Genomic DNA, 12,289 nt, shown 5'->3' with positions numbered 1-12,289 from the left:
TAAAACTGTTTGAGCATGAATTTGATTTGCATATGGTCAATCAATATTGTGGTTCTCTGACAGTGTTGCATTCTCTGGAGTTGGACTTTGAGCATTTTGCAACTGTTTTTTTACACGTCCATTCAGTAAACCGAGAGTGGGTGAGGTAGCTCTATAAGGGGGGCTAGTTAATCTAATAATTACCAAAGACTGCCATAGTGATAGGATATATTGTTTCACACTGAAAACAATATGTGGTGCTTCTGGTTCAGAATCGGTCCCACATATAAAGTCTCTCCTCTCCCAAGTCTAAAGACAAATATATCTGTTAAAATTCTCAAATCCTATTTTCTGACCTCCCAAGTTTTTATTCACATTTTTGAATATGAATAACTTCGGTTGTCTCCAGGTGGCATTAATCATCAAGTCTTGGTTCACAAGGTAAAGGAGAATATTATTCCCATTTTCAAATATTGATCAGACGCTCAATATCAATGCGAATTAAAATGTGTACTTTATTTAATGGTTTTCCCCTTTGGTCTTAATGTTGTTTTGTTTTGTTTTTTATTCTCTCTCTCTCAGATGTATTGTCTAAGCAGGTCAAATGTCCAGAGCAGAACATCAAATTTTGATTTTCACTGGAATGGGCCTTGATATTTTTCTATCATTTTTGCTGCTGTAGTGACCTAAGAGCCCATCAGGGATCAATAGAGTTCAACCAATCTCATGGAATTTCTGTAAAATAGATTTTGTAATTGTAAAATTCCCACACCAATCCAAACATACAAATTTATCAATTTCTATGGAGGTCTTGGCACATTACTTATGGATCCTAGCACATTAAAAACAAATATCAAACGGTGGATTTTTACATATTATGAAGGAAAAAGACAATATTAATAAACGTGAGGAAACCATAATATTTGGTTTTTCTTTTTGTCCCACTCATTCAGTTATGATAGCCATGACTTTAAAGTTGCAATATGATATATTTCTTCTTTCCTGAAGCTTGATAATCAGCAACTGCATAATAGCGGCCGGGCTTCTGAATGGTACAGACTGAATTTTAGTAAATCATCCCCAAACCCCACTCCTCAGGTTTCTGCATTGAAAAACAGTTGCTCTGTGAAGGCCTTTTTGAGGCGACCTTTGTGATTTGTCGTTGTTATTCATATTGCAGAACCATAGAGGTCAGCATTCTCATAGAAATTACGCATTGCACCTTCAAAATATCACCGAAAAAAAACAGTAATAAAAACATGTCTGAAATGTCATCTGATATCTAAACTGTCTTTTAGACTGATGGCCTCCAACACTTTGGGCCGCCGATTAGCTGCCTGTCTCCTCAACGTCTCCGAAGCTCGCAGAAAAGACCTGGTGGAAACTGTGGCCAGGGCAGCAATATATGACAGTGAAGGCAAGTGTGAACTTAGACAGGGCCCCTAGACTAGGGCCCCTGTCTAGGAGCAATACAGAGTGGAGAGTTAGCAGAGGTTATGAGCTTGAGAATGTTTGCTGTTTGATAGTGCATGGCTGTGTGTGCCAGATTTTTCTTGACATGTAAACTTCCCAGTATTTAGGATTTTCTACCATCTGCCTGGAGTCAGGAGAAGAAGAATGCAGAACAGATACAAACTGCTGACATCGTTTTCTCTTTATAATTATTTAACGTTAGGTGTGAAACGAGAGGCTACCACAGTGCTAAACATCTTCAATGACTACGACTACAACCGCTCAGTTATCACCATTGTGGCCAGTATTGACTCTATCAGTAAGTCTTGAACGTCCTTTTTGTGATGCTTCCTTGATTCTGGGCATTTTCTGTTCTGTGCCCCCCTACTCCAAAGGGAGGTTAAAGGTCAGTCAGCTACTAGGCACCACCCCTGGAGCTGGTGGACATTCAATCTGTTGTGTGTGTTTACTTCAGAAGCACAAGATTCTTTTCAACTCAAGCATGTAAATGTGGGGCGTCCGGGTGGCGTGGCGGTCTATTCCGTTGCCTACCAACATGGGGATCAGTGGTTCGAATCCCTGCGTTACCTCTGGTTTGGTCGAGCGTCCCTACAGACACAATTGGCCATGTCTGTGGGTGGGAAGCTAGATTGCTGCACTAGCACCTCCTCTGGTTGGTCGGGGCGCCTTATCAGGGGGGAGGGGGAACTGGGGGAAATAGCGTGATCTTCCCACGCACTACGTTCCCCTGGCGAAACTCCTCACTGTCAGGTGAAAAGCGGCTGGCGACTCCACATGTATCGGAGGAGGCATGTGATAGTCTGCAGCCCTCCCCGGATCGGCAGAGCGGGTGGAGCAGCAACCGGGATGGCTCGGAAGAGTGGGGTAATTGGCTGGATACAATTGAGGAGAGAAAGAGGGGGGGGGCATGTAAATGTGGTGGTGTTGATAAGCCTTGGTTGAAGGATAGTCCTCCTCCTCATGTTGTCATTTTAATACCCAATCGTCAGAAAATGGACACGCTCGTAAGGTTTGATAGAGATCAAAATGTTTCCGTGTTGCTTAAATGTTGCTGTCCTGTTGCATTTCAAGGCAGAGCAAGACACGTCCTTTTGATTGTTTATTTTATTTGTCCATTATCCATGATTTCACCATCTAGATATAGGAGGTGACTCGTTTGGCTTTACAGTATATATATATATATATATCTACTACTACTTTCGGCTGCTCCCGTTAGGGGTCGCCACAGCGGATCATCCGTTTCCATTTCTTCCTGTCTTCTGCGTCTTCCTCTGTCACACCAGCCACCTGCATGTCTTCCCTCACCACATCCATAAACCTCCTCTTTGGCCTTCCTCTTCTCCTCTTCCCTGGCAGCTCCATATTCAGCATCCTTCTCCCAATATACTCGGCATCTCTCCTCCACACATGTCCAAGCCATCTCAATCTTGCCTCTCTTGCTTTGTCCCCAAACCGTCCAACCTGAGCGGTCCCTCTAATATAATCGCTCCTAATCCTGTCCTTCTTCGTTACTCCCAGTGAAAATCTTAGCATCTTCAACTCTGCCACCTCCAGCTCCGCCTCCTGTCTTTTCGTCAGTGCCACTGTATCCAAACCATGTAACATAGCTGGTCTCACAACCATCTTGTAAACTTTCCCTTTAACTCTTGCTGATACCCTTCTGTCGCAAATCACTCCTGACACACTTCTCCACCCACTCCAACCTGCCTGCACTCTCTTTTTCACCTCTCTACTGCACTCCCCGTTACTTTGGACAGTTGACCCCAAGTATTTAAACTCAAATGCCTTTGTCACCTCCACTCCTTGCATCCTCACCATTCCTCTGTCCTCTCTCTCATTCACGCATAGGTATTCCGTCTTGCTCCTACTGACTTTCATTCCTCTTCTCTCCAGTGCATACCTCCACCTCTCCAGGCTCTCCTCAACCTGCACCCTACTCTCGCTACAGATCACAATGTCATCCGCGAACATCATCGTCCATGGAGACTCCTGCCTGACCTTGTCCGTCAACCTGTCCATCACCATTGCAAACAAGAAAGGGCTAAGAGCCGATCCTTGATGTAATCCCACCTCCACCTTGAACCCATCTGTCATTCCAACCGCACACCTCACCATTGTCACACTTCTCTCATACGTATCCTGCACCACTCCTACATACTTCTCTGCAACTCCTGACTTCCTCATACAATACCACACCTCCTCTCTCGGCACTCTGTCATAAGCTTTCTCTAAATCTGCAAAGACACAATGCAACTCTTTCTGGCCTTCTCTATACTTCTCAATCAACATTCTCAAAGCAAACATCGCATCTGTGGTGCTCTTTCGTGGCATGAAACCATACTGCTGCTCGCTGATCGTCACCTCTCCTCTTAACCTAGCTTCTATTACTCTTTCCCAAATCTTCATGCTGTGGCTGATCAACTTTATACCTCTGTAGTTGTTACAGTTCTGCACATCGCCCTTGTTCTTGAAAATCGGTACCAGTATGCTTCTTCTCCACTCCTCAGGCATCCTCTCACTTTCCAGGATTGTGTTAAACAATCTAGTTAAAAACTCCACTGCCATCTCTCCTAAACATCTCCATGCCTCCACAGGTATGTCATCAGGACCAACTGCCTTTCCATTCTTCATCCTCTTCATAGCTGCCCTCACTTCCTCCTTGCTAATCCGCTGAACTTCCTGATTCACTATCCCTACATCATCCAACCTTCTCTCTCTCTCATTTTCTTCATTCATCAGCCCCTCAAAGTATTCCTTCCACCTTCTTAGCACACTCTCCTCACTTGTCAGCACATTTCCATCTCTATCCTTGATCGCCCTAACTTGCTGCACATCCTTTGCAGCTTGGTCCCTCTGTCTAGCCAATCGGTATAAGTCCTTTTCTCCTTCCTTAGTGTCTAATCTGTCATACAACTCACCATATGCCTTTTCCTTTGCCTTTGCCCCCTCTCTCTTTGCTTTACGCTGCATCTCCTTGTACTCCTGTCTACTTTCTTCATCTCTCTGACTATCCCACTTCTTCTTTGCCAACCTTTTCCTCTGTATAATTTGCTGTACTTCCTCATTCCACCACCAAGTCTCCTTGTCTTCCTTCCTCTGTCCTGATGACACACCAAGTACCTTCCTAGCTGTCTCCCTAACTATTTCTGCAGTGGTTTTCCAGCCATCTGGCAACTCTTCACTACCACCCAGTGCCTGTCTTAACTCCTGCCTGAACTCCACACACCAGTCTTCCTTCTTCAACTTCCACCATTTGATCTTCGGCTGTGTCTTCACTCGCTTCCTCTTCTTGGTCTCCAAAGTCATCCTACAGACCACCATCCGATGCTGCCTAGCTACGCTCTCCCCTGTCACCACCTTGCAGTCTCCAATCCCTTTTAGATGGCGCCTTCTACATAAGATATAGTCCACCTGTGTGCACTTTCCTCCACTCTTGTACGTCACCCTGTGTTCCTCCCTCTTCTTGAAATATGTATTCACCACAGCCATTTCCATCCTTTTCACAAAATCGACCACCATCTGTCCTTCCACATTTCTCTTCTTGACTCCATACCTTCCCATCACCTCCTCATCACCTCTGTTCCCTTCACCAACATGTCCATTGAAGTCCGCTCCAATCACCACTCTCTCCTCCTTGGGTACCCTCTCCACCATGTCGTCCAACTCATTCCAGAATTCTTCTTTTTCATCCATCTCACACCCAACTTGCAGGGCATATGCGCTGATAACATTCAGCAATAAACCTTCAATTTCCAGCTTCATACTCATCACTCTGTCTGACACTCTCTTCACCTCCAGCACGCTCTTGACATACTCTTCCTTCAGAATTACCCCTACCCCATTTCTCCTCCCATTCACACCATGGTAGAAGAGTTTGAACCCACCTCCGATACTCCTGGCCTTACTCCCCTTCCACCTGGTCTCTTGCACACACAGTATGCCTACCTTTCTTCTTTCCATCATGTCAGCCAGCTCTCTCCCTTTACCAGTCATAGTGCCAACATTCAAAGTTCCAACTCTCACCTCCACATGCCTACCCTTCCTCCTCTCTAGCTGCCTCTGGACATGCTTTCCCCCTCTCCTTCTCCTTCGCCCAACAGTAGCATAGTTTCCACCGACACCCTGCTGGTTAACAGTACCGGTGGCGGTCGTTGGTAACCCGGGCCTCGACCGATCCGGTATGTAAGTCTTATTTATGATCCGCATATTTGATTTGGCAAAGATTTTACGCCGGATGCCCTTCCTGACGCAACCCTCCCCATTTGTCCGGGCTTGGGACCGGCACTAAGGATGCACTGGCTTGTGCATCCTCAGTGGCTGGGTTAGTGTATATATATATATATATATATATATATATATATATATATATATATATATATATATATATATATATATATATATATACTACCGTTCAAAAGTTTGGGATCACATTGAAATGTCCATATTTTTGAAGGAAAAGCACTGTACTTTTCAATGAAGATAACTTTAAACTAGTCTTAACTTTAAAGAAATACACTCTATACATTGCTAATGTGGTAAATGACTATTCTAGCTGCAAATGTCTGGTTTTTGGTGCAATATCTACATAGGTGTATAGAGGCCCATTTCAAGCAACTATCACTCCAGTGTTCTAATGGTACAATGTGTTTGCTCATTGGCTCAGAAGGCTAATTGATGATTAGAAAACCCTTGTGCAATCATGTTCACACAAAGGAAGGTCAGTTTAGCTCGTTACAGAAGCTACAAAACTGACCTTCCTTTGAGCAGATTGAGTTTCTGGAGCATCACATTTGTGGGGTCAATTAAACGCTCAAAATGGCCAGAAAAAGAGAACTTTCATCTGAAACTCGACAGTCTATTCTTGTTCTTAGAAATGAAGGCTATTCCATGCGAGAAATTGCTAAGAAATTGAAGATTTCCTACACCGGTGTGTACTACTCCCTTCAGAGGACAGCACAAACAGGCTCTACCCAGAGTAGAAAAAGAAGTGGGAGGCCGCGTTGCACAACTGAGCAAGAAGATAAGTACATTAGAGTCTCTAGTTTGAGAAACAGACGCCTCACAGGTCCCCAACTGGCATCTTCATTAAATAGTACCCGCAAAACACCAGTGTCAACATCTACAGTGAAGAGGCGGCTGCGGGATTCTGGGCTTCAGGGCAGAGTGGCAAAGAAAAAGCCATATCTGAGACTGACCAATAAAAGAAAAAGATTAAGATGGGCAAAAGAACACAGACATTGGACAGAGGAAGACTGGAAAAAAGTGTTGTGGACAGATGAATCCAAGTTTGAGGTGTTTGGATCAAAAAGAAGAACGTTTGTGAGACGCAGAACAAATGAAAAGATGCTGGAAGAATGCCTGACGCCATCAGTTAAGCATGGTGGAGGTAGTGTGATGGTCTGGGGTTGCTTTGGTGCTGGTAAGGTGGGAGATTTGTACAGGGTAAAAGGGATTCTGAATAAGGAAGGCTATCACTCCATTTTGCAACGCCATGCCATACCCAGTGGACAGCGCTTGATTGGAGCCAATTTCCTCCTACAACAGGACAATGACCCTAAACACACCTCCAAATTGTGCAAGAACTATTTAGAGCAGAAGCAGGCAGCTGGTATTTTATCGGTAATGGAGTGGACAGCGCAGTCACCAGATCTGAACCCCATTGAGCTGTTGTGGGAGCAGCTTGACCGTATGGTACGCAAGAAGTGCCCATCCAACCAATCCAACTTGTGGGAGCTGCTTCTGGAAGCGTGGGGTGCATTTTCTCCAGATTACCTCAACAAATTAACAGCTAGAATGCCAAAGGTCTGCAATGCTGTAATTGCTGCAAATGGAGGATTCTTTGACGAAAGCAAAGTTTGATGTAAAAAAAATCTTATTTCAAATACAAATCATTATTTCTAACCTTGTCAATGTCTTGACTCTATTTTCTATTCATTTCACAACATATGGTGGTGAATAAGTGTGACTTTTCATGGAAAACACAAAATTGTTTGGGTGATCCCAAACTTTTGAACGGTAGTGTATATATATATATATATATATATATATATATATATATATATATATATATATATATATATGTTTAACGTCCACTCAGATAGACATGAATAACTTTTTATACTTCTCAGAAATAGCTAAATATCTATATATCTATATCTAGTATTTCTCAGAGAGCATTGTTGGTGTGTGGATGCACCATATGCACAATGTTTAGGGTCCAGTACTTTTTGCGGGGGGGTTTTTCCACACATAGAATATCTGAATCTGGATCTGAAGGTGTATTCATATGTTTCAGGGGAGGCAATATTGTCTGCCGGCGTAAAAGCCTGTGGGTTGATTGACATGCGTGCTCACACGGGGGTCCATCCATGTATGGGTGCTGTTGACCTAATACCCATCTACCCTCTGGGGGAGGAGGTGGAAGTGGAAGACTGTGCCAAAGAGGCCCGAGGTAAGATGCTGTGTCTCTTGTGTTTTGTTTTTTTTTGTTAGTGTGTGTTTGTTTGTTAGTGTGTGTTTTCAAAACCTGCCCCGGAGTTGTAGTTGACTTTGGAAGAGGTCAGCAACGGAGCTGGACAGACACTCCTTCAGGGGCAGTAGTGGTCTAAATGAAAAATGAAACATCTAGAGCATGCACATGGGCATGGAAAATGAATAGAACGCAACCATGCAACCTTATTTTTTTTGACTGTAATTACTAATGGTTTTCTATGTCATTTTCATACTATGTTAACATACTGTGATACTATCATATTTTACCATACTGTCATAGAACAAAAGACCAATGTTCAAATGCCAGTGAGTCAGCATCCCCCCTTTTTTTTGCAAGATAATTATTTACTATGTTGTGTACTGGTAATGTCTATTGGGATTTGCTCTGGTTGACTAATGACGTGATATAACTGCCGCACTCTATTCAGCTGTAGTTTATCGATCCATTCTTTGGAACAGTTGGTGTGAAGTGCCTTGCCAAAAGGCACAGCGATCTTGATGCAGGCAACCCGCTGTTTGTCAGCCCAGGCCAAACCAGGATTACCAAGCCAGTCTCAAGACTCAACCCGGTTACTGGCACACTTCTCTTACTGCTAGTTTATCTGCTATCCTCATAACATGTACTGGCAGTGGTCAGTCTGAAGATTAACAGACGACTCGGTGTTGTGTTTTGTACATCATTTATCAGGAGAAGCAATTCGGTGCTAAATCTTGCATGTCTCAAGTGTTTTCAATCACTGCAGCTTTATAACATATGGTAGATTTGTGGGGGTGGTGGTAGAATACTAATTAGCAAGATCACCAACTGGCACTGTATTTATGCACACGATGCTGTTATTGTGTGGTTGTGTAAGCGAGTAATAAGTTGTCCATGTGCCCGCTTATATAGTAATACAAACCCTCAGGTGTGTTTTGTCTGTCACACGCCTGTTGCTCACACGTGTTTGTGCAGTTGTGTGCATGGGATGATGTGCATTCCATGTGTGAGATAACAAACAGATTGGGACATGATTCAGGCACATGGAATAACACATGGTGAAAGGAGCTTGCTGATGTAACATGCGTGGTTGATTATGCAAAAACTGTTTATCAGCAAGCCTGGTATTCAAACAATTAATGTTTCTGGGACAAGTTTGGCAGTAGAGCCGTCAGATCATTCACTATCCACCATCTGTGCTTCAGTGCATATCGAACTAGAAAACGATTCCTCCAAACAAGATCCATTGATTGATTTTCCTCACCAGTGTTCTTCACAGCTATTGAATCCTAACGAAGCTGTAAAATCCATCTGAAGCTGTAAAATATGATTGTGGGTTCCAAGGTTGAAACTCAGTAAAGGCAGAAGACCTCTTAGAGAGTCGACATCAGCAGGCCAACGGAAAGCCTTAACAAAAACAACGTCTGGGTAGCATAGCGGTCTATTCCGTTGCCTACCAACACAGGGATCGCTGGTTCAAATCCCTGTGTTAGTACCTCCAGGAGTCGGGCGTCCCTACAGACACAATTGGCCGTGTCTGCGGGTGGGAAGCTGGATGTGAGTATGTGTCCTGATCGCTGCACTAGCACCTCCTCTGGTCGGTCGGGGCACCTGCTAAGGGAGGAGGGGGAACTGGGGGGAATAGCATGATCCTCCTACGCGCTACGTTCCCCTAGTGAAACTCCTCACTGTCAGGTGAAAAGGAGTGGCTGGCGACTCCACATGTGTCGGAGGAGGCATGTGGTAGTCTGCAGCTGGATCGGTGGAGGGGACGGAGCAGCGACTGGGACGGCTTGGAAGAGTGGGGTAATTGGCCAGATACGATTGAGAAGAAAAAGGGGGGGGGGGACAAGCCTGTTTGGTGTGTTTTCACAAGAAGAAAACAGCCACTATACTGATTCTATCTGAATATGACTAAGACTGAATATGACTGAATGATTATTTTTAGGTGGCCATTGTTTGATAAACAGCTCTAAGAACAGCGGCCTGACTTATAGCTGTTTCCCTACCTGACACAATACAAATGTAAAAGTGAGCTGTGGATAATAAAAAAAAAAATCGTGACATTTTCACAGCTGGGTCCTTCTTGTACCAATTGCCGCATTTATACTTTGAGATTAGTAAATGAGGCTACTGATGTTGGGCTCTCTTTTCCTCTTTATGGTCTGCGACAGATACAGAAGTCCAACAATTTAATCAATATTCAACACCTTTACAGCCGTGGCTGAGGGGCTCACAGAGCGAGTCAAAGGCACCAGCACCTTCCTGTTTGGCTGGGCTGATGACCCTCTGCAGCGGGGCTTGGCACAGAGGAGAAAGGAGATGGGGTGGTTTAAGAAGACACTGGACATGGAGGCTATCAGGCCTGACGTGGGGCCTCAGCCACAGAAACAGTACGGTCTTACAGGTTAGCCGAACACACGCAGTAGGGGCGTTCGACACTTAGCAAGTTAAGTGGTTGGTGCTCTGATCTCAGCAAGGGCAGCTGGAGAGTGATGTGAACAATTTGTTTGCCAAACAGAAATCAAGGATTTTACACTGACTGCATCTTCATATTAACATGAAATAACCATACCACATAGGGCTAGGCAATAATTCAATACTGTTGTTTATTTTCTTTAAGTGGTATTGTATGAGCATGAAATTTCGATAATTTCATATAGCCATCCAATATGTTGTTGCTATTACCTAGACTTTCTCACAAAATGAGGTCTGAAATATTTGAGGGAACATTATTTGAAAACTAATTTTGGTTTGATATTATGCTCAACATTGCCAAACAGTTCCAACACGATGAGCCTCAGTTGGATTTTTGGATATGGTATTTTTGCATATCTAAGCAGATCGTGTAAAATTCTTTGATTATCAAGGTAATATTTTCCGTATTGTCAAGCACAAGTACTTAACTTTCCATGTAGTTTGATAAGGGTTGAAGTGTTCATATCATAACCACAACTCAGTCAGTCTTTCCACAGCCAATTGAATTTCTCAACCTTTGACTCGGCTCATGCAGGTGTAGGGGCCGGTCCCTATGTGATGAACTGCAACGTCACCATCGACACTCAGGACATCGCCATAGGGCGCAGCATCGCCAGCGCCATAAGGGAGTCCACCCCAGGGGGCCTGCCTGGGGTGCAGGTGCTGGCATTGCCACATGAGGGCGCTGTGGAAATCGCATGCAACGTGGAGAGTGTGAAGGGGAGCACACCTAGCCATATGGCTTCAGGCGAACCGTGGCCCTCCTTCAGCATCAGCCATCAACCCTACTGTCACATTCCAGCTTCTCTTATTTCATCAACGGTTGCAGAACTGGCAGGGCAGCAAGGGGTGGGCACAAAGGGCACCGCGCTGGTGGGGTTTACCCCTGCTGAGTGCAAGGGCCTGGCAGAGGGAGCTCTGTCTCAAGGCATTGCCGAGTTTTGGAAAGAGCAGCACAGGATACGCATGTGAGGGGAAAAAATACTTTACCAAAGTCGAAAAACCTTAAATACCAGTGTATAATTCAACTTAATTCAGGTAGAGCGAGAATAATTTGCTCACTTATGTACAGATATATGGTGATATCACACAAGTGATTCTTCAGCATTAGTATTCAATTCATATTGGATGTAGCCTGTCTGATATTATTGTAACACACCTTGCCTTACAAATGAATGAGGATTTCCTATCCACCTTATTCTTAGCCCCCATGATACCTTGGGGGAATTATGGGCGCGACTTCCAGCGTGTCCTGTCACTGAACCAGAACCGGTGTTTTCTATGGTAACAGTACGCTAACTGTCTTTCTTAGAAGGATTTGTACGGCGTCTCATTCATTCATGAAGATCTAGCCAGCCAAATTAGCTAATGATGTGGGAACACAACCTCACGGAGCTCAAAAAGGGGGAAATGAGAATACCTTTGCCGTTCGTAATAGACGGTTGGAAAGATGACATGAAGAAGTGGCCTCATATCACGTATGGTAGCATTTTTAGCTATTTTGTTGAGTCCATTGCCTGTGATGGTAAGGCAATGAGCAATTTAAAAAGCCTGGAGGTGTGCCAGTATCTACACAGGAATAAAGTCGGCTGGGTGTTATTTAAGGATGTTGGAAACGACTTTGTCTACCTAAAAGCAGACATAGAGCTGAGTCCGAGCCTGCATGTATCTCATCAGCTTGGGTGCTAGCATCAGTGACAGTTGACATACAGACAGTGGGTTGCTCATATATTGCAGGGCCAGGACGCTCTTGTAGTCATGCAGCAGCAATTCTGTGGAAGGTCAGTAAAGTCTACTACTACTACTTTCGGCTGCTCCCATTAGGAGCCACCACAGCAGATAATCCGTTTCCATCTCTTCCTGTCCTCTGCATCTTCCTCTGTCACACGA

The 12,289-nt window shown here is 44.3% G+C and overlaps 1 protein-coding gene across 1 annotated transcript; it reads left to right on the top strand.

The window, feature by feature from the left end:
* Window positions 1-1,281: 1,281 nt before the first annotated feature.
* ftcdnl1 (formiminotransferase cyclodeaminase N-terminal like 1) lies at window positions 1,282-11,371 on the top strand. Its single transcript, XM_056289286.1, has 5 exons — window positions 1,282-1,396; window positions 1,655-1,750; window positions 7,748-7,903; window positions 10,140-10,328; window positions 10,935-11,371. The coding sequence occupies exons 1-5, from the start codon at window positions 1,282-1,284 to the stop codon at window positions 11,369-11,371; spliced, it is 993 nt and encodes a 330-aa protein (XP_056145261.1).
* Window positions 11,372-12,289: the final 918 nt, after the last annotated feature.

This window comes from Lampris incognitus, chromosome 11 (genome assembly GCF_029633865.1).
Source record: "Lampris incognitus isolate fLamInc1 chromosome 11, fLamInc1.hap2, whole genome shotgun sequence".
NCBI classification, from domain to species: Eukaryota; Metazoa; Chordata; class Actinopteri; order Lampriformes; family Lampridae; genus Lampris; species Lampris incognitus.
This window is presented reverse-complemented; position numbering and strand designations above follow the sequence as displayed.

What these genes read in the sequence shown, in the direction of transcription:
- ftcdnl1 (XM_056289286.1), top strand. Translation starts at nt 1,282, where the DNA reads ATGGCCTCCAACACTTTGGGCCGCCGATTAGCTGCCTGTCTCCTCAAC. An exon ending in GGCCAGTATTGACTCTATCA is followed by an intron (nt 1,751 to 7,747) that starts GTAAGTCTTGAA and finishes CATATGTTTCAG; the next exon opens with GGGAGGCAATATTGTCTGCC. An exon ending in GAAACAGTACGGTCTTACAG is followed by an intron (nt 10,329 to 10,934) that starts GTTAGCCGAACA and finishes CGGCTCATGCAG; the next exon opens with GTGTAGGGGCCGGTCCCTAT.